Source organism: Drosophila sechellia, chromosome 3R (assembly GCF_004382195.2).
Source record: "Drosophila sechellia strain sech25 chromosome 3R, ASM438219v1, whole genome shotgun sequence".
Lineage (NCBI taxonomy): Eukaryota > Metazoa > Arthropoda > Insecta > Diptera > Drosophilidae > Drosophila > Drosophila sechellia.
In genome coordinates, this window is record NC_045952.1 from 12,037,980 (window position 1) to 12,065,255 (window position 27,276).

At 43.1% G+C, this 27,276-nt stretch overlaps 4 protein-coding genes and 1 long non-coding RNA gene across 27 annotated transcripts in view; 3 read left to right on the plus strand and 2 right to left on the minus strand.

The window, feature by feature from the left end:
- Positions 1-3,698: 3,698 nt before the first annotated feature.
- LOC116801814 lies at positions 3,699-7,829 on the plus strand. 2 transcript variants are annotated; one of them, XR_004362248.1, is made up of 5 exons: positions 3,699-3,785; positions 3,909-4,130; positions 4,192-4,233; positions 4,294-7,127; positions 7,350-7,829. It is a non-coding gene; the product is annotated as an uncharacterized LOC116801814 (long non-coding RNA). The 2 variants fall into 2 exon arrangements; XR_004362247.1 differs by having other exon boundaries at positions 4,192-7,127.
- A 2,174-nt stretch (positions 7,830-10,003) lies between these two features.
- Positions 10,004-18,808, plus strand: LOC6616860 (calexcitin-2). Its single transcript, XM_002041160.2, has 5 exons — positions 10,004-10,112; positions 14,381-14,537; positions 16,073-16,125; positions 16,405-16,524; positions 18,063-18,808. Exons 2-5 carry the CDS (start codon positions 14,480-14,482, stop codon positions 18,384-18,386), a joined length of 555 nt encoding a protein of 184 aa, XP_002041196.1. The 5' UTR covers positions 10,004-10,112; positions 14,381-14,479; the 3' UTR covers positions 18,387-18,808.
- Positions 18,809-19,674: 866 nt separating this feature from the next.
- Positions 19,675-20,262, plus strand: LOC6616861 (putative peptidyl-tRNA hydrolase PTRHD1). The gene is made up of 2 exons (XM_002041161.2): positions 19,675-19,908; positions 20,039-20,262. The coding sequence occupies exons 1-2, from the start codon at positions 19,723-19,725 to the stop codon at positions 20,210-20,212; spliced, it is 360 nt and encodes a 119-aa protein (XP_002041197.1). The 5' UTR covers positions 19,675-19,722; the 3' UTR covers positions 20,213-20,262.
- Positions 20,263-20,313: 51 nt separating this feature from the next.
- Positions 20,314-21,856, minus strand: LOC6616862. The gene is given in 5 exon segments (XM_032723620.1): positions 20,314-20,678; positions 20,681-21,209; positions 21,212-21,345; positions 21,348-21,681; positions 21,683-21,856. Coding segments are annotated over 5 exon segments (1,368 nt in total). The 5' UTR covers positions 21,848-21,856; the 3' UTR covers positions 20,314-20,472.
- Positions 21,857-21,963: 107 nt separating this feature from the next.
- Positions 21,964-27,276, minus strand: part of LOC6616864 (collagen alpha chain CG42342) — a 68,186-nt gene continuing 62,873 nt past the window's right edge. For 7 of the 22 annotated variants that reach the window (XM_032723605.1, XM_032723617.1, XM_032723600.1 and 4 more), the window contains 4 exons: positions 24,323-24,349; positions 24,198-24,251; positions 23,720-23,917; positions 21,964-23,128 (listed from right to left, as the gene is read on the minus strand). In XM_032723605.1, coding sequence (XP_032579496.1) covers positions 22,961-23,128; positions 23,720-23,917; positions 24,198-24,251; positions 24,323-24,349 — 447 coding nt within the window. In that variant the 3' untranslated portion in view covers positions 21,964-22,960. Of the gene's footprint in view, positions 23,129-23,719; positions 23,918-24,197; positions 24,252-24,322; positions 24,350-24,460; positions 27,133-27,276 lie in introns of those variants that run through there. The other 15 variants (XM_032723608.1, XM_032723607.1, XM_032723606.1 and 12 more) reach the window with 9 other exon arrangements.

The window sequence follows — 27,276 nt, forward strand, 5'->3', positions numbered from 1 at the left end:
TGTTTTTCAGCGTCTGAAGTGGCTAAACTATCACTTTAGACAAAGAACTCGGTCAATATCATAATTTATTTATTCGATAATTGTATAGAACACAAGATACGGGGCCAAAAAAACATCCGAAGAATAGTTAAAAACTAAATGAATATGTGTACGCTAAAGTCGTCATTTAGCATATTGTGAAACTGGTAAAATTCCCATTAGTTGTTTTCGCAGTTTTCTTGATCACAATCCCTTGAACGGATAACAAATTAACCCAGTATCAAAAACAAGTCGCGAGTTTGAAGTGCTGATTGCATGCGAGCAGGGCATTGTATCTGCCAAGTAAATGTAAAACTGTAGTAATTGCTAAATTAAGTCATACAAGTGGGTCATTACCATAATTATTTATTTATTTCTATTTTCGTTTTAGCATGCTTATAAGCCGATTCTGCTGTGAGGGAAATATTGATGACTATGAATTCGTTTTCGAGTAATAAGTATGTTAGATAAGAGAGCGCAACCATTTGATCTCACATTCGTGTCGCTGCCCGAACGATTCCATCAATTATCTAATCTATTTTAAATGCGAACTACGGCACACATAGGTCGTGCAACATTGGATTGTCTCCGATATATACATAGGTTACATATAGGACCCGCCCGGTCTGATCGATCTGTTTTGCTACCCATTAATTGGCGCCCGAATGCCATTTTGTGTCATTGCGGCATTCGGAGTGCATTTTTTCCCTACTCCCGGCTGGTTATGTGTGCCATTTAAGTGAGTAATTAGCGGTCAGCTATTCAACGCCTGTTTCAATGTAAGATGTCAAGTGATTAGTTTAATTGCGATTAGTATAAAATATGCGCATAATTCCGGTCTGCCCCCAACCGGCCAGAGAGTGAATGATGTGGCGTGTGGCTGCCCGATCCGGTGGGCAAGTGAGTGTCTCTATGTGAGTGCGATTTACTTTCGTTTTCATTACGCGACGAAGGCAACTGCAGCAACAGCAACATGAACAGCAACAGCAACAGCAGCAGCAGCAATAGCATCAGCAGCAACATCAGCAGCAGCAGCAGCAGCAGCAGCAGCTCCAACTACTACGACTCGAATTCCGTGTTGATGCACAAACTCATAAGTCATGTTGCTTGTTGCTGCACCACGGCAACATACACAAAGCCAATGGGGAAGTTGTTAATGCAACACTGACAGCAGCAGCAACAGCAACAACCAAGTGCAACAACAACAACCAAGTGCAACAACAACAACCAAGTGCAACAGCAACTGCAGCGGCTGTGGAAGTTTTGTTTGTGCAGCCGATTGATCATTTAAGCCAAGACGCTGCCTGTCAATTTGTAGTGGTGGGCGTTGGCATTTGTTCGGCATTTTCGGTTGTTGTTCAATTAAGAGGCGCCTTTTGACGGCGCTGACTTGTCTTGCGAAGCGGCAGCAGCAGCAGCAGTACCCGCCGGATAATCAAAATCAGAAACTTGAAATCCCAAAATCGCTTGCCCAATCGAAGACAATTTGAAGAAAAGTTCCCCACCGCTCGGCGACTGTCTGGTGGGAACTTTCCCGTCGTATTGCGAAAATAATAACAATAATGGCTGTGTGCTTTGGCATTTAATTGAAATCGTAAAGCAGTCGGTTGGCAGAAAAAATAAGTTTTTACGCATGCCTCTGAACCCCGCGATGCGATGACAATCGGCGGAAGCCTTGCGGGTCAAGACGGCAACGCTCGGTACCAATTGGTCAGGCCAGACAAACTGGGCACGTAGATCAGCTGGAAACCAAGTTGGATTCGCAGTCGTCGTCGGAGTCGGGAGAAATCGCGGTTCGGGACCTTGAATGTGGCTGATGCAGAGGACGCAATTTCTCTCTCTGCTGCATTTGCCGCTTGTTATTCAATTGGCCGTTGCATCATCACTGTGGCAACACACACACACATCCGTGTGTGCCCCTCGAACGGCGGATGCTCTGCAAGAGTTCGAGAAACTCGACAATTAGACAAATGGTAGGCCGGACAACTCAACTGATCAATATCGGGCAGCATTTGCATGCCAGCAGCGGCAGCAGCAGCAGCAACTACAATGTCTTAAAGATGCGCGCATCACATTACCAACAACCAACGGGCGCTTTCCACCCGACCGGCGATCAGATGAAAACGAAAGTGCTTCAAGTGGTTGGCCAGCTGTTGCTGCTGCGGCTGCTGCTGCTGCTGATGTTGCTCCTACCAATGTTGCTGCTGCTGAAATTTATCTACTGCCTTGGCTTGGTTGCTGTGTGTTTCCTGTATCTCCAAGTTTATGTATGCTGCTCTCATGTAGCTGCTGCTGCTGTTGCTGTGTTGCATTGGGTTTTATGCCGCTGTTGCCACTGAAATTGCAGCTTCAATGGCAATGGCATGCCACACGCTTGCCGCATGCATTTGCAAACTGTTTTGCATGGCTTTTGTCAAACAAAGAGACTCTGCAGACAGGCAATTTGACTTTGTCGATGCCCATATAATTAATTGTTTTATTGTTATTTCATCTCGAGTTGAGTAACTGCCAGGGGTTACAGCTATCGACGTCTATATCAGCCATTTTCGCCTACGTTTGCGTAACAAACTGGCAACAGCATAAGCAGTAGCAGAAGCTCAAGGGTAATTAGTTTGACAAACTTTGAAAGCAAATGTTGCTGTTTCGGAGTCTGTCTAGGGTTAATGTACTTGTCATGCGGGTCTCACTTTGGCCACCCATCTGGAACCGAAAGTTCTCTCAACTGATTTTTGCGAATTCCGAGCCAAGCTAGTTGAGTTTGTACTTAAATAGTACATGTTGGTTGTAGGTGCTGTAATGTTTGTTTTTACTTTTCAAACATACACTTATACTTTTTCGCTAATTACCACTTTTATGGGGTTATTACTCGTTGTGATTTTAAATACAGCTTCAACGAAATTTAGCACAAAACGTCATCATTGATTTTAAAACTATAATTTAACTAAAAGCAAATAAGTTTTAAACAATTTATAAGTGGAAATATAAAAATTAAGGTCTTTGAGCAAAACTCTTCAATTGCAAACTTTAAGTATTATTAAGAGCAAGTAGAAAACTAATAAAAGTTAATTGAAAAAATTTAAAATTTAATGTAGGCATTGTAGGCCCACTTTGGTTTCAACAACATGTCAGTTAATTTTGGCTGCTCCATTTAAAAAATGAACATTTATGCTTTATGCCAGGGTCTTTCGTCAAACATAATCGTTGTTTTATGAGCTTGTGCTGGCCGTGTTTGCGCGTGTTTGTTAGATTGCCGGCTACTTAAACAATTAGTGGGCTGTTAATGCAATAAATTTGAATTAACGTGCATCTGTATATATGGCTTGGAATCGAGGCAAATCGTGCGGAGCTTGCCCCGCGAAATTCCGAATTCCGAATACCAAACACCGAATGCCGTCCGATCAACAGGTGTGGGAAGCCCCATAAAAACATAATCACAGATGAGCTCCCATTTGGCTAACCAGCTTTCCTCTCTTTTCGCCCAGACAATGGGACTGCGACTGGATCGGACTGCGCTGACTTTCCACATCTGGGCTAACAAGATTGCAGCAGTGGCTAAGGGCCCATTGTGTACGGGCCTTGGTGCGGGTTTTTGGCCATTCCGATCGGCCGGAGTGCTTTCCATCCAACAGGCCACACAAGACGCCAAGATGTGGAGATGCCGCCTAATAGCGTCTCACCTGCAGAGGCAGCGGCAGTGTTAGTCGCACTGGAAGCTGTTTCTTTTTATTAATAGCAATTAGTTGGATGGCGAAAAAAAGGCAACAAATGTATGTATGTGTATCCACGCTGCCTGGAAGTTGCGGCCTCTTGTTTGTTTTCGGTTTTCTTGCTGGATTTTTGTTGTATTTTTTGATTTGGTTTATCCGCGTTTTTCCTCGCTTTTCTTCTAGCGGTTGTTTTATGTGGCGCAAAATTTGCGGTTTCCATGTGGCGCTGATGCGAAATCGCTGTAAATGAACCACCACTCGACTCGACTGTGTGAGCGGAGATATATGCTTGTCAAGTCGAAAATTATTCGTACCGGCATTCGGACGGCTTGAACTCGATTGAACCCAAAGCGAATTGCGAGTACGTATCAGCAGCGACTCCCCCGGAGATTGTCAAATATCAAGGTGAGTTGATATAAAATACGAAAATTATGTCATGCTGGTCCGAGATTATGGCGCACTGCAGATGGCACAGTCAGATAAAGCCAATTATCCAGCACACAAACAAGTAAGACGGGCAAAGAAAAGCAATAACAGTGAGACTGCACAATTACTAATTGCATTTTAGATTGAGGCCTGTCAAAAGCCAAGGCAATTGCAGCAAATTTGATTTTCAAATGAGCCTGCAATCAGTGGATCAGCAGCCGCTCGATGACGTCCACTTACGCGGGGGTCTGATAACAGAGAAGCCCCTTTTACTTATCACTCCAGTCAGCGAAGAAGCCCCCATGGCCAACCATTGCTCTTATCTGGCAAACATTTCGTTGTGAAAGTGACGCAGTCTCAGATACAAATGCGGCAATTGCCCTGCTTTACAAAAAAAAAAACCAAAACGGAGCAAGACAACCGCAGTTTTTGTTTACCCAAAATTCTTTGGCAATGCTTGGCCAGGCCATGTCATAACCTTAGCCTAGACCTCACACATCACCCAGTCACCCAGCTACCCTATCCCCTAATCACCCACTCATCCACATATCCCTGCCCTCCGAAAAAGGACACCCACTCAGTGGCAGGCGAGGTCGTCGGAGATATAAATTACCATAGTCAAGTGGAACGGTCTGGTTTGGCCTGCCGCTTGCAACATTTTTGGCCCAGAAGTCGAGACCCACTGCTGACTGCTGACTGCTGGCTTTTTCATGGCTTCCGTCGCCACAGTCGTTGCCAAAATCAATGAAATTTTCAACTTCCGCTGTCATTGCGCCCATCCCGCCCGACATTCGAGCCAAGTGGGGATTGTAAAATTGGGCCGGCGAGGCAATAATTGTTATTATACCATCCGTTTGTCTGGTATTTATTTTGCATATGTGCTTGCATACGGGTATTGGCCAAATTTTAAGGCAAAATCGTTAGGCAGATGGGCTTGTCATTACTCTGAACTGTTTGCTGAACTGTTTACATATTGCAAATAATGCTCCGAATTCCTTTTGGTAACAATTTTTTTTTTTAGCCTTAGAGAGGCCTCTCAATTTCACAGAAAGTATGCAAATGCTCGCATGATGAGAGAAATGCCTTAATTTCACACTTTATATTCATTTTTTTCAAAAACGTTCGAACATGACAATACAATATCCAGTTTGTTTCAATGTTGATTTTAATTGCTTGGAAAAGCTTTACTTCCTTCAAATACGCGATTTGTTAAAGAAATAAAGTTTATGCAGTCAATTTGTTATAAGAAATTCCATTTTAAAATATTTGAACTCTACATGTATTTCAACATTGGTTTATTAATTAATGACTATTTATAGCTTTGTTTCATGGCCAAGATTTGTCATTTAAATAGCTTCTCAAACATAAGATACTGGCCTGCAAATAAGTCTGGCACTATCTTTGCGAATTGTCAAGTACATATCACATCAGCTGACTGGGAGATAGCAGATATTGTTTAATGTTTACATAGGCCTACGATATCCAGCAAAATCGTTCTTTTTATAGAGCATTGCCGTTCCACTGAGGCCCAATTTCTAAATTCTCATGTATTTAGTATTTTGTTTGCACTGCTTCCTGACTGTAAGCAAAAAAGAATTTCGAATGCCTTTGGAAGGTCAGCTGGGCCAAAAAAGTGGGCCTAGTGGCGGTGGACAGGCTTTTGGCGAGTCAAATTAAAATTCATTTTATGTGGTCTGGAGAGTGGAAAGCTGAGGGCGTTATGTAAGCCTTTGTTTTGTGGGTGGGAAATGTAATAATTCCGCAATGACCCTCAAAGCAGGTGGAAATAATTGCGCAAGCGTTTCCACCGGGCCGGCGGTAAATTGAATTTGGCCCGCCTGAAAGGAAATCTGCAACTGCAGCGAAAATCTCGGGTCATCAATTCGCTATTCGGCATGACTGCAAGGATGCGAAGGACCTGGGTCTGGGCATTCCAGTGCTGCGACTAAACTACACGAGACACATTCCGTTTGGCAAAACATAAATCTGGCAGCCAGCACACACAAGTGTGCCCTCCCAAAAAGAAAACCCTGGCTTGCCCCCCAAAAAAGAAAACAAACACACAAACAGTGAAATGAGAGAACAAACAAATAGTCAGAGATGCGATTGCGACTACACATGCAGATACAGATACTGGTGCAGATGCGGATACAGATACAGACACGGATCCAGATACTCCTGCTGCAATCGCATGCAGAAATGCTGAAAACATTGGAGGACATGTGTAATTTCTCACGTGCAACTGCGGGGTCTCTCTCTTTGTTGATTCCCATCCCGCCACTTTACCACTTCTTCACACAATTGGGGGAGAAATGGCGGAAGGACGCCCAGCTGAAGACAAACAAAATGCCAAATGAAACAAACAATAAAAATGTTTGTATGTACGTAGGTAGCAGCAGCGGCGAGCATAAAAGCAAAGTGCTTAAAAAATAATAGTAAATTACACAGACAAGCACCGGGTGCCCGGCCACGACACGCCCCCTTTTTGCAACATACAGCCATGCATGACAAGCTTGCGTTATTTTGGGGCAAGCTGATTTAATCCCGGGCAGCAGGAGCTGCACAAGCAGCAAGGACGAAGGCGGTGGCACCTCGTGCCCAGACGGCCGTTGGGCGGGGGGGCGTTGAAGGGTTAACGCTTTGCTCACCTGTCGTGGCCCAAAACGCCGCGATTTGCAACGCCCCACCTGGTGAAATCAGTGGGCGGAGGACCTTTGGCTGGGAGATGGAAATTAGGAGGGGTCAACGGATTGCCCTAACGTTTTTTCGGCTGCTCGCCTTTCGCGGCACATTTAAATTCAAAGGGAATTCCACTTTCGGCGGATTATATGCAATTTCCTTCGCCGAAACACTCAAATTGTTTTACTCACCATTTGCGATATGAGAATTCATGGCACATGGTACAAGTTTTCCGCTTCTGATTATGCCAAATGAGATGATTCCGTCGAAACGGCAGTGAGTGCTGCTGCAATGGAGGTAAATGCAATTTGGTTTAAGTTGCCCATGATGGCACACGAGATTTGCATTCGGCATCAGCCAGCTCTATTATATGAAAATACTGCTGAGCGTGTGCTTGATTTTTTACGGAGCTTATCTCGGTGGCATCCACTGGGTGCAAATGGAATTTTATATATGATTCATAAACTTTTCGCTGCTCCAAGATAAATGATTTATTTTCTTCTATTTTTCTTTCCATAGAGTCCAGAGCCAGAGACTCATCCTCGGCTGGGATACAAATGTTTTCATTAAATTCGGTTTGTTTGGTGGTTTCTTTTGTGACCCGCTTTGTTCTCAGTCGCCATTATGGGGTCCATTGCTGCCATTTGCTACCGGCGGAAGGCCACCCATCTGCCACCACCCACTTTTGTTGCCAAGCTGGAACACTAAACAATACAGCAAAATTACTTAATTTCATGTTGGTCTAATCAAGTTGCCATTGCCGAGCAGGTAAGCGACGAGTGTGTGGCTGGCTGGCACGGAACGTCCTCCGCACAAAGGTGGCCAGCGGGAGCTGGAGCAGCAGAACCATCTGCTGCGGGGGAGGAGGGCAGCTGAGGGTCCTCGGTGGCAGCCCTGCTGTACTCAAATAATTTGCCGTTACCGTGCACCTTTAATGTGCCTACACTTCAAGGATTTTGTAATTACCATTAAAAATGTTATTAAGTTTTCAAGTTATAATTTACGTATTTTACTTTTACTACTAAGAGGAAGGAAAGAAACTTTCCTGTTGATTTGGAATGGTATTTAAGATAAGGATTTAAGATAAGGAAACGTAACGTTGTATTTATTGATTTTTAAGCCACATTGATTTTTACTCCCATACAATTTGATCCATAATCATATATCCCTTTCCTGTTGTTTTGCTAGTTGATTGACTGGGTTTTTGGAGCAACTACATGCTTTTCTCAGTGTACCTCGTCCGCTCGTGTGTGAGCCACAACGGAACGTTTAGTGGTCCCACTTATGCGGCGGAGCAAAATGAAGGGAAGAGGCGATGCAGCAGACGTGGAATGGAAGCCCAAAAACAAAAAAAAACATGAAATAGGTGGACAGCTAAACGCTGTGAAATGGGGCCAAACGCTAGAAGGCATTCAAGATTTTAGTGGGTCTTTGGCCAGGCTCATGTTAATTTCAAACTGTGTCAATGTCGGCTTCCGTTTCCTGCACACACACCCCCACACGCACACACACAGGACGTAGCCTTTGGCCACTTGAGATGCAAACAGGTAAAAAGGCCACAAATTTAAACATTTGCCTACTCCAACACGCACCGTCGCTCCCCCACACACACACACACACTTACAAAAAGAAAGCAAGGTGGCTGGAACGAAACATTGGTAAAACGGTCATCTGCAATAAGCATCAGCTGCTGCTGGAACAGCGTGAAAGTGGAACAGGCAGAGGCTGCAGGACACCCGCTGGGTGAGAAGCACAGGATGTGGGCCAAAAAGGCACGGGGAGCCTGCTCCTGAGGCGCTTGATAAATTGGTAGCGACATTTCAGCCGAAACTTGACAATTAACAGCTGAAATACATGAGCTGTATATGTCTGCTTTGTGTAATTAAAAGCCCAGCAGACAGCCTGGAAATTGCTTGCCAAAATGCTTTCATTTTTTTTTCGGTTCTAGCCACTTTTGTCCGTTGGTGGTCCACTCTTGGCCAAGATTGAATGCGCCACCAGAAATTATGCCGCCAAGTGTGCCTTATATTGCTGCTACTGCTACTGCTGCTCTTGCAGCAGCTGTTTTGGCTGCCGTCTTCTTTGGGCCAAATTAACTTTAGCCAAGTTGAGCCCACAGCCACAGCCTTCTTTAAAGGGAGTGCATGCCTGTGTGAGTGCTTCAGTTTATTGTGTGTGTGTCAAGGCTATGCTAAAAATTTGTCCAGAACATTTGCACATTTTGATTTGTTATGTTGTGGTGCACTGCAAACAATGTCGATGTTTTTAGGTGGATGCTGTACGAGTATTATGTTTTATTTACATCATAGTGATCATAATGTGCTGTTAACAAAACTCAATTTCTTATAAATCCTTTGGGATTTATTTGCCAAGTTTTAATTAATGAAAATATTATCCAGAAGAACTTATGTTAATTAAACTTCGAGTATACTTTACTGTTTTATGGATAACTTGCAATAGTTTATTGGTAAATTGGTAAGTTTTATTAAATAATAGATTGGCTACTTTTTGGCTTTTTCGTTGTTTTTGTGCAGCTTAGACTTTACTCCTTCAATGGAACCAAGTTTTGCGATAAAAGGGCGATCAACTTTTAAAGTTGGCTTAGGAGAAGCTCTAGTATAGTTCTAATTTTTGATAGTAACTAACCCAGAAAGCCAGCACACATCCCTCAGTGTGTTTTTGCCCACCCGAGGTCGTAACCCCTGAGCCCAACATTGTATGCGAATGCCGCCCCGATAAGACGTGCCATTTAATTACCAAAATATAAAGTGCATTCCGGCTAGCAGAGCGCCCAGCATGGAGTTTTCTGCGAGTGTCAAATCCCAAAACAAACCCACGAGCAAATATGCCGCATGCTGATGACGACGGCGATGCCGATGTTCGGCTCGTAACAGTGCACGTGGTGGCCAAAAAGCACGCTACATGCACTACATCTACTCACTCATACACTTACTCACACACGTACGCTCACACACACACACGAGACTCGTGTCGGGTGCAGCACTCACTCACACCATGACGAGTGCAGAGGCGTCGGCAGAGTCGACCGAGACGGCGACTGCGATAAGATAAAGCCCCTGCGATGACATAGAGCACCCAGAGCGCCCGAGTTCTGCCGACGCTGGCAGAGATGGCGGCGCAGACGGGTAGCGCATATAAAGGCCGCTGGCTCGATGGCAACGAGCATCACAAGACGGCCAACCGCGCTGCCGAGCAGACGAGTCCAGTTCGAGAGGGTTCCAAAATCCAATCAGAAAGTGTAGAGTCAGTTCAGAAGCAACGGTAAAGTTAACGTCTATCTCTCCATGTGTGTGTGTGTGTGTGTGCGAGTGCACCTGTGTTTGTGCTGAGAGTTTCCGCTACAAGAATAATAATGCCGCAACATTTTTCGAAAAAGCCCATTTCCAAAACCGACAAAAGAACAAGCCAAAAGTAACGAGCACAAGTGGGCGGCTCAAAGAGCTGCGAGGCTCAACAGGAACCAGAGCCCCAGTTTTCCTTGAGTGGGCAGATAGTTTGTGAAAGAAAGGTGGGGGTAGGGTGTGCTGGAGGTACTTTTGCAAAAAAAACACAACCAACCTCTCGACAATTTAACAACTGGAAGAATATTCTTACTTCGCCCCACCTTGGTCAGGGCCATAATGAATTCATTGAAAGCGTGGCCAAAGTTTTGCTCTGGCCAAGCCAAGGAGAAGCGAGCGCTGCCGCTCCAAGGATCCTCGTCCTGTGTCAGTCAGCTAGCCTGTGTCTGTTTTTCGGTCCTGTTGTTTGGCCAGGCATGCGTCGGTGGCCTTAGGCCGCGCATTGTGAGCTCCTTGGCTCCACAGCTCCTCGGTGGCTGCAAATTAAATGTAAATTAATGCAAATTACACGAAATTACTGCGAACCGGACAATGCAACAAAAGGCAAATAGTGGACGCGGAATACGGCGGACAGTGGACAGCGGACCACGGACAATTCCCGGAGCTGCATCAGCAGATAAAGAGCAAACGACGACGCCACTTGCATTGTCTATTATTTTAAATTGGCTGCGCAAATTTACGGCAGCGCAAAAGTAATTAGCGACGGTTGAAAACTGTGCCATCGTCCAACCCGAATTGAGAATGAAGATGGGTGAGAATTGGAAAAGCGATTGGGTCATCTGGTCAGCGGGGGGATTAAGCTGCCGCTGGGATCAGCAATCCGAGTTGTAGATTCCCTGCCAAATGTCCACTGTCCAATTTGCATGCTGATGCAATCAAAACTATTACAATTTGTCCACAAAATCGATCAATCGCATGTCTGACGGAGTGTAGCATACTTTTCAGCACTGCCTAACATTTGTCAGCAATCTGCATTTTTTTCGGACCCCATCCCACACTTTATTCTCTAATAATTTATGAGCTTCCTGCCTGCCCTCGCCTGCCGGGAATTCAGATTTTGCATAATAAACACATTGCAGGCTAAACCAAAAAAACAAGAACCAGTTTATGCAAATCAAATTGTGTTGATAAACGAGTGGTAGGGTGTTCTCTAATTTGATTGCCCAATAAATTGCTGTATCGAATGAGACCATTTCGCATCTCGCGCGCCGACACTAAAAATGCAATTAAAGCATTGATGTCTTCATATTGAAATTTATAACTTCACAGATGGCTATTTATTGCCGCAGAGGAGATAAAAGTCTCGCAATTTCCACCATATTTCCATTATTAGAAACTCGTTGAGCTGCATGGCCCGAAAAATGAAAGCGAAACTCAAACAGAACCCAATTAACAAGCCTTCGGCGGTGATGTTGGTTAATGTGGTTGCCTCGTGCCACAAAAGCCGACGCAGTTTTGTGGCAAGCAGCGCGTGGCTTTTATGCATTGGCGCATGAGTATTAGTAATTAATGGGAAGGCGGCGGCACAAATGACCGTGCCACAGCGACAAACAAACTTCCGCACCACACGGCGTATGCGTAATGTGCTCGCCGACCTACAAAGCGGAACGCAGCGGAAAACTGAGAAACAAATGGCATCGATGAATTCAATTTGCGCGCATATTTAATTATTATATGCTATTAAAAGGCTTTAAATTTCCACGGCCATCGAAAGTGCTACTGAAATGAGATTTCGCTGCATTGCAATGCAATGGCAAGCAGGTTCGTAGATTATCCAGGGGGACTTAATCCGGTTACCAATTGGCCTAGAACAAGCAGACCGTTTATATCACCCTTGTACATATATATATAAACATATAAAGATATATGCTAGAAGAGAATATATCAGAATATAACTAAACCAAATAGTATGACTATTTTGGGATGAATATTATTGGCTCCGAACTGTTGTATGAAAATGGTTTCATTTGTCTTAAACGACGAACAAATTTCACAAGTGGTCTCATATTGATTCGTATTTTCTCGTATAAAAACATTAATTTCCTTATGCCCCTGGCTACGTGATTGTATTTCAGTTGAAAAGCACTTTTCATTCCCTTCTGGAAAGAAACTCACGCAATTGCAATTGCCAATGGAGATGGAAAGGGCGCCAAATTGAATTTTACACTTTTTGTGTACTTTTAGCCAGTTGAGATGTGGATTATTTTTTCAGCATTCATTTTTTATTTCAACCAACATACTACCACTCCGATTTCACCTGATGTTAATTGAGGCGCACGTGGGGAATTAATGAACTGTGACAGTCTGATTTTTACGCGCAAATGTGTGTGCATTAAATGCTAAATGAAGTTGACATCGACTGCCACATTGTTTGCGGCCATTGTTAATTTATTAATTAAACAAGCGATTTAACCTATTGCAATAATTGTCAAAATTAACCTTTATGACAGCGAAATTTGTAAATTTAATTAACATTACCCGAATCAGCTTTGCACAAGATTAATCGTTCTAAGGGAAAATGGGAGGAGGGCTTATTAGCTTTTGCATATTTGCAATATACAGCATTATGAATTCTCGGCCAGATTACTTTTTGAATTATTTTGACTCTGACCTTTTGACCTTGCTATGACGTAGTTTTAAATATAATGTGGATAATATTGTTGATTTTATTCCGTTGTTCATAATTTGTAATTGAACAGCTCTATTCCACTTTTGGGCCACCACTCACCTGCACTTCAGATGCCCGAAGGCAATAGAACCAATATTGATAATTCTTCTATTGGAATAACAATTTCAGCTCCACCATTTTCTTGCATGTTTCCACCTTGACTTGGCTTGCAGACGGCAACCTTTTCGCCATAATAATATAATAATATTATCTTTAGTAAGAGTCAAATTTACGCGTACTTGACCAGAAACCTTTACGCCGTTCCTGGATCAGATGTCTTATTTGAATTTGCCGCTCAGGAGCTTATCGAATTGGCGACTCGGAGATATTCCATTTAATTCCATTTCCGAGACAAACTGCATTTTTGCCAAACGGAAGTGGTCCGCTTTTAGCCATCAGCCATCAGGCATCAGCCGTTGGCCATCGACGCTGTCTTGGCCATCCCGGCATCCTCGTTGCCGTTGTCATGTTCATTGCATTCCACTTTCCACTTGACATCCTCGCTGCAATTTCCCTCTGTTGTGGAATTATGCTTTGGCTACCTTAGCGGCTCCGAGCTGAGCGGAACAAAATCCAGATTCTTTGGCGAGGGTTACCCGAAATGAACTAAGGCAAATATTTACTGAGCTTGTGCAATGACTTAAGTCTTTACCAAATAAAGGTAGTGAACATGAACGATGAGATTTGTTCTGCCTTTAAATTATATTTAAGAGATGTATTTTATTTATTTTATTTTCCTTCAATCCAATAGGGTTCTGGTACAGCACTCGGCACTCGATTTAAAGTCCCTTGAGACTCGCGTAACACCACCCATAAACGCTGTGAATATGACGTTCTCGTTTAGAGGCAGTTAATGCAAACACGAAGGCTTTCACAGGCTTTCAGCTTTGAGCGCTGGCAATGGGCCGGTCTGGTCTTTTGATGTTTGGGCGCCTGTTTAGTGCATCTGTACTGCCAAGATACATTCCGCAATGCATGCATGCATATATAGTTCTGTCTAATTTAGCACATGGCCCTGCCTTGCAACTGGCTTCTGATTGAAGGTTAAATGAGCCATGAGCCCCACAAACACACACATAAGCACACACTCGCACGCTCGCAAAGGGGGCGGGGCCGGGGGCAGTCTGAGGCAAAGCCATTGCATTTGTGTCGCTTTTAGCTCGGCACTCGACCCGCCTCTTTTCCCCCAGGATGCATTTGCATTGCGCACAGCAGCGCTTTCGCTCTTTTCGCATCCTTAGACAGTCCTGTTTTATTTCCTTTGCCCGAATTAGCTGGCATAAACCAAGCCAGTCAACTAGAGCAAACCCAATCCGTTTTCCTGCTGCCCCTGGTTCTATTCTGCTAGTTTTGGTTTTACTATTTTTCTCTTCCTAGACTTTTATATTTACGAGGCAGCACCACCCCTAATTGAGAGAGAACTTTAAATTTAAACGCAGCCTTGTTTCCGAATACTCTTCATTTGTCATTATCTGCCAACGACGATGTCCGTTTAATTGTGTTTTTCGTTGTCATTGCAGTTCCCCATTTCCGGTTGCAACTGTGCAGAGCCAATATAAGCTCAATAAAGAAAACAACCAGCGGTAAATCAAACACACAAAAAAAAAACCAACACAATAATGTCGATCTCCGATTTCCGCAAAAAGAAGCTGCTTTTTCTGTTCAATGTGTTCTTTGGTGAGTATTTATCAGAATGAAGAATGACCGATGTGGAAAAAAAGGAGTTGCAAATCGCAAACCGCACGTGACGTCCATTTTAAGGGGAAAATCCCAGTCCTGGGACGGTAAAACTTTGATTAGATTGGAGACGAGGTGGAGGAATCGGCTTTAATAGGAGTATAAAACACGGCCAAGATATTATGAGAATTCCTATAATAAAATCGTAACGTGAATGACAGACATAAGCATGACGATCGCTTTCGATTTAAGCACCACCATATGTGCTGTGAAAACAGCGCGTATACGTAATGTGGTACTCTTGCATCGCATATACGTAAGTGCTCGAAATCCACTTAAATACGTGGAGTGTATTCCGTTCCATGTTTAATGCACAGGAGTGTTTGCCTGTCAGGGAAGTCAAACAAAACTTGCCAATTTAAAATTGAATTAAACGCAATGCAAATGTCGAAGGAACAACTTTCGTGGAGAGCTCACGAAAGTAGGCAACACTGTGTGTGATAAAGCTTAAGTGCATTTCAATTATGACTAATTCACCGGTGCGGTGCGGTTCGCTCATCCCTTGGTTCCCATCCACAAAATGCTCTCTGCTAACTTGGCTCACTGCCCGCCTTTCGGCGGCAGCTGGTCAGGATATAACAAAAGAGCAGCGCCGAAAAAAGGGCATAAAACGCAAACGCCAAACACTTGACACTGGCACTGAAGTGGCCGTTTGCACACCGTTGCGAATGATAATGGTACGCCCGCATGGCCAAAAGCCAAACGTAGAGCACTCAAAGAAATGGTCACTAAAATAAACAAAAAATTAATCTAGCGTGGCTTAGGGGGTTTATTTTAATGACTTTAGGGACTATTTTGCCAGTAGTTTCTTAGGTGCTAAAATCAATAATCGAAGACTTTAGATAACTGAATGGCTTAAACGAAATGAAAGCTTGCCTAAATATAATTAGGGAAATTTAGTTTTATTTAAACTCATTAGTAAATATGATAATTGGTAGACAGTCAGGCATTATTCGAATTGATATGCTGAAATTAGGATAGTGTGATCAAAAAAGATTAACTAATATTTATTTTCTCATTTGTGAATTATGGGTAAGAGCGATTTCAGTCTGGTTTAATTAGAAATCTATAAATGCACTGACAGTAGAAAGTAATTTTGTAAATAAAGAAGGACAAAAAGAAATACATTTTACAGCTCCCAATTAAGATAATTAAGACGAGCGATTCCTTAATACCCGTAATCCTTTTCTCTGAGTGTTGTAAGGACTTCCGTGTGGCGGCTGGGTGACAGTTGGGCTGTGCAATTTTGTCGATGTTCGCACTACCGCCGACCGGAACTTGGTCGCTGTGTGCCAAAAAATCCGTACATTGTTCATTCCTCTATTCGCATTCTTTTCGGCTCTTCTCGCCTGCGCTGTTTGGATCTGGATTTTGGGCCGCACTGACCAATGCAAACAATGCGGGACCAACAACATGCAATTTACGCTGACTGCCCCCAAAATAACAACAATGCCGCATAATGCGTGCCGCAACAGATGTGAACCAAAGCGGCGAAATCGACGTTAAGGACTTCGAGCTGGCCATCGAGGTAAGTGGAGCGGAAATGGTGCTAGCAAAAAAGAAAGCAAGCCAAAAATTTGAATAAATTGTGAAGAGTGCATGCGAGAAATGCTGGTGCTTGCATATGAACTACTCGTTCATACATCAACAAAAGAGCTGCGCAAATGTTTTCCAGTTTTTGTGTTTTGTGTTTTGTCTTTTACTGTGTTTTTTTTTGCCCATTTGCATGCACTGTTTTTGCCAATATCAACTGATAACTCAATTTGGAGGGTGCCATGCTGACTGTTATTGTTTCTGCCAATTGCAGCGCGTTTGCCAACTGCGCGGCTGGCAGAAGGACACGCCGAAGAACAAGGAGACCTACGACCTGATGATGGAAATCTGGACTGGACTGCGCTCCAAGGCCGACAAGGACAACGATGGACAGGTGAGTTCCATTCCTCCCACCTTCTTTCTACCTTCCACCACCCCGCTGAGTTGCAAAGGCAATGCAACTAACTACATGTCAAGTGATTCGGGTTTTTGTGCGGCTCCATTGTCAGTGCCAAAAGTGCTGAAATCCATGGACTGCACTCGATGCCATTGTGGCAGCAGCTGACAAGTGTGCAGGACACCCCAGAAACACACACACACACATACAGATGTGGGTATGTCCTTTGCACAGACAAACGCAAAAAACGGAAGAGAAATTCCGTTAATAAATTTGCCTTTTTATTGGTGCGGAATGCCGAGGGGGGTAAACAAATTCCCTGCCAGCGGGCGGAAATTGAATTGTGACTTATTTGAGCAACCCGATTCGAATTCCAGCCGAGAACTTGCCGACTTGCCACCAACTTTTTTCTCATTACCAGGTCGAACTTTCTGTCTCCTAGACTGCGGGATGCAGGTTTCCCCATTTTGCAACACAATGGCCCTGCCATAATCGCACCATCGCCAGTGCAGCAAATTAAATTATAATCCGGGCCGGCGGAGCATAGTTCAATATCAACACAAACGACGACCAAAACCCGCAACAATTCGATACAAAGCGAACAGAAATTGAAATGTCAGACCGACAAAACCTCGGCTTAATTCTATTGGCGCATTCCAAGGGTTACGGTTTTACTGGTTTACGGGCACTTTGTGCGCAACTGAACTCGATGTAGTCAACTGGAGGTAGTGGAACTTCGACTGCTATGAAGCCACAAAAGTTCTGGCCACCGTCCAGGGAACTTGATGGAGTTTTCTGCCAAAATATGCCAAATCCCCAGCTATTGTTGGTCCGCCTTTGTGGCAGTCAGCTTAAGATTTATCGTTCACTTTCCGCAGCAATCCAAGTCGGAGCACGTGCCGTGACACGGCCCCAAATTAGCCGGAAAAGGAGCTGCAGTCGAGGCCAGAGGACGCATCTCTTTTATTTTCGGCGACACAGCGGAGGAGGGTCAAGGATCTGGGGCAAATTCAGTCGGCGGCCATAAACATTGAAATATGCAGTCTGTTCGAATTGCTGTTTAGAGTTCATTTCTGGAAGGGGTGAAGTGCCAATTGGCATAACAAGTGGTCTTGGTCAGACACAACCCTCGCGTTTATTTATGGTCGTATTAAAACATGCCAAAACGTAACGGCTGGCCACAATTAATGGAATGGGGTGCCGGCCCTAGGAACTGGTACCCTTACTGCTTTCGGTATCGGTACGGTTTTGGGCAACGCCGTGGAAGGTGGTCAGCCAAGTTGGTCAAGGCGATGTTGCGGTAATTGCCTGGCTCGTTCGGTATTGGCAGGCAGAAAATGTTAATATCGCATCACTAGATGGCATAAATTACGCCCCCAGAGCAACCATAACGTGTTTTATGGGGAATCTCCGCCCGAGGCGATACCCACTAATGGTCTTTTCAGCACGGGGCGGGATGCATGCATAAATGTGGGGGTCCGGAGGCACTGCCTAATACGCAATCTCAACGCTTCATCCCATTATGGCTCTTCCAGGTCAGCGTGGACGAGTGGTGCAACATGTGGGACGCCTATGCCAAGGATCCCAGCAGCGTGATGGACTGGCAGAATGCCTACATGAACTTCATGTTCGACCTGGAGGACGCCTCGCACGATGGAGGCATCGATGTGACCGAGTTCACGCTGGTCTGCTCCAGCTATGGCCTGGAGAAGACCGAGTGCGAGGAAGCCTTTGGGAAGATGGCTCAGGGGCAGAGCGAGGTCACCCGGGAGCAGTTCGCCGCCTTGTGGAAGGAGTACTTCGCCGCCGAGGATGTGAATGCGCCTGGCAACTACATTTTTGGAAAGACCAGTTTCTAAGACCCAGCCAAAGAACAACAGCTCCGATACTGGACATACTGAACAAATGCAACAAGTGAAATTATTATTAAAATTAATATAATATATCTATTGTCGACAAGGGAGGCAGATCTCAACCCTCCCGACTTGATGATCCGTCGTTGTTAGTTGAGTGTTGTTTTCTCTCCAAGAATCTCAAGTTTTGCCCAATTCAATGTTCTAATTTAGTAGCGTAATCTGTCTGCAAACTATTTATATTTTATATACCAAGGCTTCGAGTAATGTGCAAGCTGCAGTATCTCTACACATACACATATATGCAAAAGTGTACCTTTACGAACTACGACTATATCTAGCGATGATATCAATTACGAGGTAGGATCTCCCACAGATCCGTATCAATGTGGTGCGTAAATTAAATCAATTAAACTGTCAAATTGTTATGTGTGTGTAGTCGTCGTTTATCGTCTCGGATCTATGGCGTATAAATTTAAATGTAAATGTAAAGTGTTCCAAGAAATTACAATAATAAAATCAAAGTATCTATACAAAACTCGGCTATCAATCGTTGCGGTCCTTGCATTTTCGACTTCCTTAGTGGGTGTGGCGGGTGTGTAAATACGCTTTGAAGCTCAGCATATTCCGCATCAGGTGCGATACAATCAACATATGCATGACAGACAATTTATGAAAATTATGGATAAGTGCTCTTAGCTGGACAGCGTCATGGAGAGATACTTTGATTCTCTTTCCATAACCCCTTATGCCAAAATGAGTAAATTTGTTGTGGCAATTGTTCATTGCGTAGTGGAATGCCTTTAAAGAAGCATAACCTTACAATAAACTTGAAAAAACTTATTTATTAATGCCCTTTTATATTTATTCGTATTATATTTTAAAGCAGGTAACGCCCGAAAAATAAAGATTTTCTCCAGGAGTATCGCATAATAAACAAAAGGCCTTGTTTTATACATCTTACATCTACATATGTCAGTTTGAACTGTTTACGTTTGTCGCGCAGAAGTGGCGACACCTGGTGCAGAAGTTGCAAATGTACTTGTATTTTTACATTTTACGTGAGTGCTGTTCACACTGCGGATTAATTTCCAAACTACTATTCCAATTACTCGACCAGTTGCTTATATATTTACTGCATCGTGTCAACGTAATATCCATTCTTAGCACATATAAGCATAAGCATTAAGATATTTTAATATTTGAGTGTTGATATAGATTGGTAAGATACGTACCCATAAAAATATTTGTAGAAAAATATCGATGTATTGATATTTTTACATATTTATCACATCCCTAACTCAAAAAATGTAAACACATTTTGGAATATATTTCATAGAACATGAATAATATTGTGCAGTATATTGTAGTCCGCAGCGACTTGCGTTCCGCCCTTAGTTGGCCCTTGGGGGCGGTGATCGCCCAGAGTTGTCATGCCACAGCCGCCGTCATTCACCTGAATTCGGAGGACGCCGACACTGTGGCCTACTTGAACGATCTGGATAATATGCACAAAGTTGTGCTGGAGGTAATGAAATGGGTTTATCTTTTAACTAATGTGTATCATACGACTTCTGCAACACTTTATTTCCCGTTCAAAATCTTAATAGTTGTATTTTCAATCAAACGGATACAATTAAAGTCTTTCACCTTTTCAGGCCAAAGATGAGAGTGCTCTGGTCAAGCTCAGCGAAAAGTTGAAGGAGAACGAGATTAAACACAAGTTGTGGATCGAACAGCCCGAAAATATCCCAACCTGCATCGCCTTGAAACCCTATGTTAAGGACACGGTTCATAAATATGTCAAGCACCTAAAGCTTTTAAAAGAGTAATACATTATTGTTGTATATGTTGTATATTGATACTAAAAATGTAAGAAAGAGGCGTTGTTTTGCTATGGGTAGTATATATGTATTTATTATATTTTGGCGGTGGAGTTAACAATATTACAAAATGGACAATTTATTCCATAAGCTCAACGGGTCGAATATAAAGTTAGTTGATACAAATTGATACAAATGCAAAGTCTGCACTTCTTAGGAATGATATAAAAACATTGTTGTTGAGTTGACCCTAAAAGACTACTTGAAGCTTAGGATTCCCTTTCAGGATCTCGGTTAATTGTCGTGAGTCTGCCAAGCGGTTTCGTCAACTTCGCAACGTTCTCATTGGATAGATCGCGCGAGCCAGTCAGGTCCAGAAACTCCAAGGCAGTGAATTTTTGCAATCCCATTAGGTGTACCGGTGTAAAGTTTAGATTATGTAATATTAGGGTCCGCAGTTCTTTAAGTTAAGTTAAGAATCTATAATCTCCAGATGGCGCAGCGAATACGATTCCGCGATCGACGTAAGCAGCAAGTTATTCATATGGTCGCCAAACCCTTCGGCAGACGGAATGACCAAGGTGTGGAGACGAGACAGACCGCCCAGCTGTATCTTCTGCATAATGTCGGTAACCTCGAGAACCTCGAGCATTGGACAGTAATGTGCGAACCGTTTGTACAGCTCATTTTTCGCACACTTGGAAGTGCCAGATCAGCGCAGTTCGCGGAGATGCGACAGGGACGCAAGATTGATAAGATGCTTGGGCAGCAGTCTGTCGCATTTTGAAACATTTAAAATCTCCAAGGAAATTGGCAGAGATTTTAAACTTTCGCCCTTAATGAAATAGTTCTGTACGATGTCCAGACTCTTTAGTTTAGATAGCATCTGCAAGCAGTAAATGTGAGTATCTGCCAAGTCACAACACCTCAAGGATATGGTGGTGATATTATTTAAGCCATTGGCACCATCAAACAGGTGAGTCATGTGGTCTAGGCTGACTGAAACTTAGCTCTATTGTAGAAACTTAGCTCTGCTAGATTTGGACAGCTTACACCCAATAGCTGCACGAACTCCGACATAAGCGGCCGATGAAGCGGGCCACCTTTTACACAATGAATGTGTTTTCCGGATAGCCGCAGTCGTCCAGTGTGCAAACATCCCTCATATTAAGAACACGATTGTTACGATGCGACTCCAATTCGTAGATTGTCTTGAATCTTTTACAACTGGCGGCAAAGTTGAGACGGGATTTTAGTGGAAGATATTCGAGCACTTTATACCAAACGTCATCGACAACGGGTGTATCGTAGGCAGAAATAGTTTCTGATTCCTTCACCGGCGGTTCGCGCCTGGAGGTGCTGGGCTGCAAATAAAGAACATGGCCATACAAATAGTGTTTAGTCAACACCAAAACCCTTGCCGCTTGGGAAGCCTCTTGAAAAAGAACCGATCCCACTCTCTTATTCTTTTTTTCATTGGAGATCCTCCACAGTTCCAAAACTCGAGAAGTGCTTCCAGAGTTGGCTCTTCGAAAAGTGCCACTTCGCAGAGATCGTCACCAGTCGCACAACCTTGCGATCTTCGGTGTACGCCAAACCATTTTCAAAGTAAAAATTTCCAAAATTTTCCCCCAAGCGGAACATTGCTTTTGATTTGGGTTTAATTCGATTTCAGAATGATTTTGGATTGACTGATTTCTCAGAGGTATCATGTTTTTATAGGACGTGCTTGTAAGTCCCATTCCATATAAAAACATTTCTTTAATTTTATCGATTTTTATTTTTCGTTTTAAATAGTGTTTTTTTTTTTTTTGTAAAAAAAGGTGGTTTCATTTCTGGCTTAAGGTATTCGAAATAGCTGTTAGTGGATACAATTTATATAGTAGTAGGTAAGGTAAGCCTATAGTTAAAGGTTGCGACATCGAGGGGCCGGGAACGCCGAACTGGAGGCAACCTGGAGCAATTTGGCACAGATGCAGATACAGATTATACAGTGCTTATGATAGGATGTTTTTATGCAATGGATGTAGCAGCTATAACTCTGTTTGATGTCTACATTTAACAATAACAAGTTACTAAAATTATAACCAAAGCGCTTAGATGGATGTGGATATTGCCGGGCCACGCCTGTGCTGCAGCCGCCGAGGGGTGATCGCTGGCAATCAGTTTTTTGAGCGCGGATGCTGCAGCGCATTTAGTTCGTCCTTGAGCCAGGCCTGCCAGTTTTCCTGCTAGGGGCGAGACAGAAGTTCAGCCAGAAACGGCCGCATTTGGATGAGCGAATTTGAGCGAGAGTGATAGAGATGGTTCTAATGGTAGAGAGAGCCAGGACCCGTCACCAAGCTAAGCCAGCGTGTGTGTTAGCCAAACCAAAGGATAATAGTGTGCGTGCGCGTGTGCGTGAGGCAGTGGGAGTGAGTGAGGAATAGGGTTAAGGACAGAGATAGAGTATGCTAATAGCATCTACTTTGCAGAACCGTTAGACGCAGCAGCCACTTGGCATTTGTTAGCGCTAATTGCAAATGTCAACAGAGCGAAACAGAGCCAGGACTCGCAGCGGAAATCGGAAATGCTTAACTAGTCGTCTGTGTCGGTGTGCGTGAGCCTGCCTCTGTGCCAGTCCAAGCGCCTGTGTGTTGGTGTCTCTGCTGTGGGTGGTGTGTGGTGGTAGGTGGGAAGGACGTTGGTTCTTAGGGTCTGTTCGCCTTTATGCGCCTGTGTTTGCCATTTACTGGGCTGGCTGACTGCTTCCTTTTCTCACTCATTGTTATGCAAATTATCCTGATATTCATCATATTCGTTTTCATTATCCTCCGCCTGTTCGTCCTCCTCCTCCTCCTCCTGCTCGTAATCGCTGGTGTTGCTTTCCGGCTGCGTTACATCGGGCAAATAATCCTTGTGCACGGGCGTCGAGATGATTGGCTCCTGTGTTAGGTATTCGTGTGTTTTTGTGTGTTCGTGGGTGTGCGAGTGTGTATCCCAGTGTGTTGGTGTTAGTGAGAGTGTGAGTGTTTGTGCGAAAGCAAAAGTTAGTTAACCAACTTGGACAACAACAAGATACTCTACCAAGTAGATGGAGGCCACGAGTGGTGCATGCAAAAGTCCCAACGATCAACTTTCCGACAGCCAATTGGGGTTGCACAGAAAAAAAGTATGTATTGCTTAAAGGCATTTGTAATCTTTCAGGTGCTATTTAAATCTTAGGCCATTTATGTGGGCAAATCAATAGTTCATTTTCTCAAGGAAGCACTAAGGCGAGAGGATATAATAGATATCCCACTTTTAATCTTTTATAAAAGAAAATTCTGTTCTTAAAAAAACTACCAAGATATGCGTGGGATTTATTCCACCAGCTCTATAAAAATAGGTGTTTCAGTTCAAGTAAAAGTTACAATTTAAAACTCGAGACTATGTTAGATATATTCCCGATTTATAATTTTTTTTCTGTGCAAAGTTGGAGTTAGGGAATGGGGATTTTCGATGACTCTTAGTCGATAACGAATAACGCATGCTAACCTTTGGCGGCCGCCATCCGCAGCCGGGCAGCGGCAGCCCATCGGCGCCGAGGGGGCAGGGGGCGTCCAGTCCGGGCACGCCCTGCTCGCCCTTGTCGCCGCGATCTCCTTTCCGTCCCCGCTTGCCGGGCGGGCCGGCATCCCCTCTGGAGCCCTGCTCCCCGCGTGGCCCCTCCTGCCCGGGAATGCCATCCGTGCCCTTTTGTTTCGATTATCCGGAGGTGTGTTCGAGTATTTAACGGGGTGAATGGGGGGAGGGTGGTGTTGTCAGGGGGTCAGAGGTCAAAAGTGGTTGAGGGGTGTTCGAGAGTTGTGCATATAGGTAGTGAACGACGCCAAGAAAGAGAGATACGCATGCAAACAGAGGTAAAAACAATAAAAATGGAGAAAGAGAATACACAAAATTAGCGACCACACGGAGTAGAAGAGCACTTTCTACGGAAATATCCTACGGGCAGTTAATTCCTGCAGTTGCTTACCGGCAGTCCCGGATCCCCGCGCTCCCCCTTGTGTCCCGTCTCGCCCTGGGCGCCCTGCGAACACAGAAAACAGATCGGTTATTACCATATTGTTTTCACATCAGCGGCTGTTTCGGGAAAAATACCTTCATGCCATCCAAGCCCGGAGGACCCTGCAGCAAATGAAAGAAAAACAAGAGAATGGGAAAAGCGTGTGGTTAGCTCGGCGGCGTGAAGTGGAAATTCTGCCTCGAAAATAAGCATTAGATGTCCTGCGGACATTGTTTTAGTAAAAAACCATCACTTTATTGGAAATGCATAATTAATTCGAAAATTATGTTAGTTTCGTTTAGCCATTTTACAATTCGGTCATTCTAGTCATTCCATCGAACGTTCGCACATGCCAGAATTCACATTCGTTTCAATTTTATTCGAATCATACATTTGAAATGCAGCAGCACGGATAAAAATATTTCATTTTGTGTTTGTTCTGGGATAATGCACTCGAACATCGACATTTTGATATATGCATGAATATAGACATAAATACACGTAAATATATATTTATTTGTATATTTTTTGTTCGTTTGCAAACTCCTCATGTTTATTGGGTAATTAACAAATGTACACTTAAAATTAGCGGCTTATTTGGGGTTTAACCTTTCGTTCGTCTACCCATATACGATATAGATATTTATTGAGTTAATGTTAGGTTTTAATCGCAAAAACACAATTCATTATTCTAGCCTATTGATCGAGAAAGTTGAGTTTGTAGTTATTAAGTGAGAGAATCTAGAGATAGTACAGATGACAAGTATCTATATAAAGAGAGAGCTAGATGCAAGTAAACACGTTGAGAGGTCAAAAGGGATAGAAAAAATTAATAATTAATTACGATTAAGTTACGTTCTTTACCGTTACCGCTTATGTACACATTTGGGGTTGTTTGACATTTAGTGGATTAAATGAAAATTGACATGCAATTTGCCTGTGTATTTTGTTTTCCATTTGGGATTATTACAACAACGAGACACATCTAATTGAAAACAAATTGACACATTCTTTCTGATTTTCGATGCCGTTTGAGTAAACATTAAAGCTGCAAACATTTCCATTTGCCATTTGCATATTCGATAATTCGCATTCAACATTTATGCGAAAATATGCAGGGCTGAGGCCGTCAAATGGCAGTATATATACTCGTATATATACTTTTATTATCATACTTCCATGGCATTATTTCATTTGCATTGATTATGTTTGATTTTCAGGGCGTTTTATTCGTCCTTTGCCTAGTTTGAGCGTTGAAATTGAAAATGCTGCAGTTACTCGTAAATTTTAATTTATGCATTCATTTTTGTTGTTGTATAAATAGAATTGTTTTGCGTTACATTGTTTGAGATGTCCATGAAACCAATAGGATACATACTTGTGGTAAGATTATGTATTTATTGTTTTTTATTTCGCATTTCAGGAGAGAATCTCCAGCTTCGAAGCTTTTTCAAGCTTGGTTCTCAATTGAAAAGCATCAGCTATCGACTATAGAATTCATCTTTCGCCTAACTAGTTTCTGCACATTTGCTTGTTTATTGAAGTTGTATTCATTAACACTGAAAAATATGCACAATTGGTTTGGATAGCTCTTTGTTATCGATATTAGAGTACGTTGCCGTGTATGTATAAACATCTTTTATGTGGATTTTGTGTGCCTGTACTTATTAATTGTAGACATCAAGAGAGTTCTGAATGAAAATATCTTACAATTCTTTTGTTTCGACACCTTTAATTAGCACAATTCCTTATTTAAACACACACTTATGGGATTTCTCTGCCCTTAGCCTTGTGTTTCACATTGAAGCTTTGGCAATAATGCTTTGTATGAACGAGTTCTATTCGAATATTCAGACATAGCCCATGGACGGCACCTAAGACAATGCAAAATGCAGCAGGAGCAGACGCAGCATAAGTGGAAAGGACTCATTCGGTTCAACTGTTAAGAATAATCTGATTAAGCAAGTAATTAAGTCACTTGTGGCTAATTGCCGATGATTGCGACTTGGCCTTGTAATAATCCAGAAATTATTGCTTTGCACTCGGGGAATCACTTGAAATTCAGTACATCCCATCGCATGATATTTTCACGTACCACGGTGCGTATGATTTATGCATTTTCAAGCGGCTTTCCTGCTCCTGCTGCAATTGCTTCGCATAGAACGGCGGCGAATGAAATGCAATTAAAATATTTGCATTGCATACTTGTTAGTTGGTTTGTTGTACAACTGTTTGATGTGTGTGTGTGTTGGTGGCAGTGTAAGTGGGAGTGAGTGTGCATGCTAGTGTGGGTTTGGGTTCAAAGTGTGTGTTAGTTGATTCGATTGATTGATGTTTGTAAATACGCTTTTGTAGACGCACGTTTGTTTGCGCTATTTTATTGTATACATAAATACTTATTTGACTCTTGGGGCATTTTAAATGATATGAATATTAATTTTTTTCTCATGCGGCTTGAGTGGAGGGGGCTCGTTCAGTTTCGGTTCTTTGCCTTGTGCAACTTATTGATTTGCTTACTCGGCACTGACATGCTGCTATTTCAAATTTGATTTTCTGTACATGGGTGCGTTTTGTACAAATTGATATACATATAGTAGTACGCCTGTCATATACAAATTTATATATATCTATGCATAGACGTTAACTGAGCACATTTGACAAGCGTTGCGCGGCCTCTTAACTTTGAACATTGTTTTGCTTTGATTAAATTGAGTTTTTCAACTTAAGGACTTTCTGTTCGTTTGTGTGTGAGTGTATGAGTGTGTTTTGGTGTGGGTGTGCGTGTGCGTGAGTTTTGAATGGTTTTATTTCAAGTCGCATTTCATATCGACTTTGGCGCAATGAGTGCTGGTTATATTTTTTAATAGGGACTGCCTTTTAACTAGTATTAGTAGTCGCCCCACACCTGTTTCAAGTAGAAAAAGAAAGAGAGATGAGAACACATAATTGGGTTAGTCAAAACGTTTAGTAACGAGATCCACGAGTACGAAAGTAACAAAAGCCAGGAGGGTTACGACTAGCTAAGCGGGATAATAGCCCCAATTTTGGT

Bases quoted from the DNA above. Each gene is read 5' to 3' on its own strand.
- LOC6616860 (XM_002041160.2), top strand. From the start codon at position 14,480: ATGTCGATCTCCGATTTCCGCAAAAAGAAGCTGCTTTTTCTGTTCAAT. The intron at 16,126-16,404 runs GTAAGTGGAGCG...TGCCAATTGCAG, and splicing joins ACTTCGAGCTGGCCATCGAG to CGCGTTTGCCAACTGCGCGG. The intron at 16,525-18,062 runs GTGAGTTCCATT...TGGCTCTTCCAG, and splicing joins ACAAGGACAACGATGGACAG to GTCAGCGTGGACGAGTGGTG.
- LOC6616861 (XM_002041161.2), top strand. From the start codon at position 19,723: ATGAATAATATTGTGCAGTATATTGTAGTCCGCAGCGACTTGCGTTCC. The intron at 19,909-20,038 runs GTAATGAAATGG...TCACCTTTTCAG, and splicing joins TGCACAAAGTTGTGCTGGAG to GCCAAAGATGAGAGTGCTCT.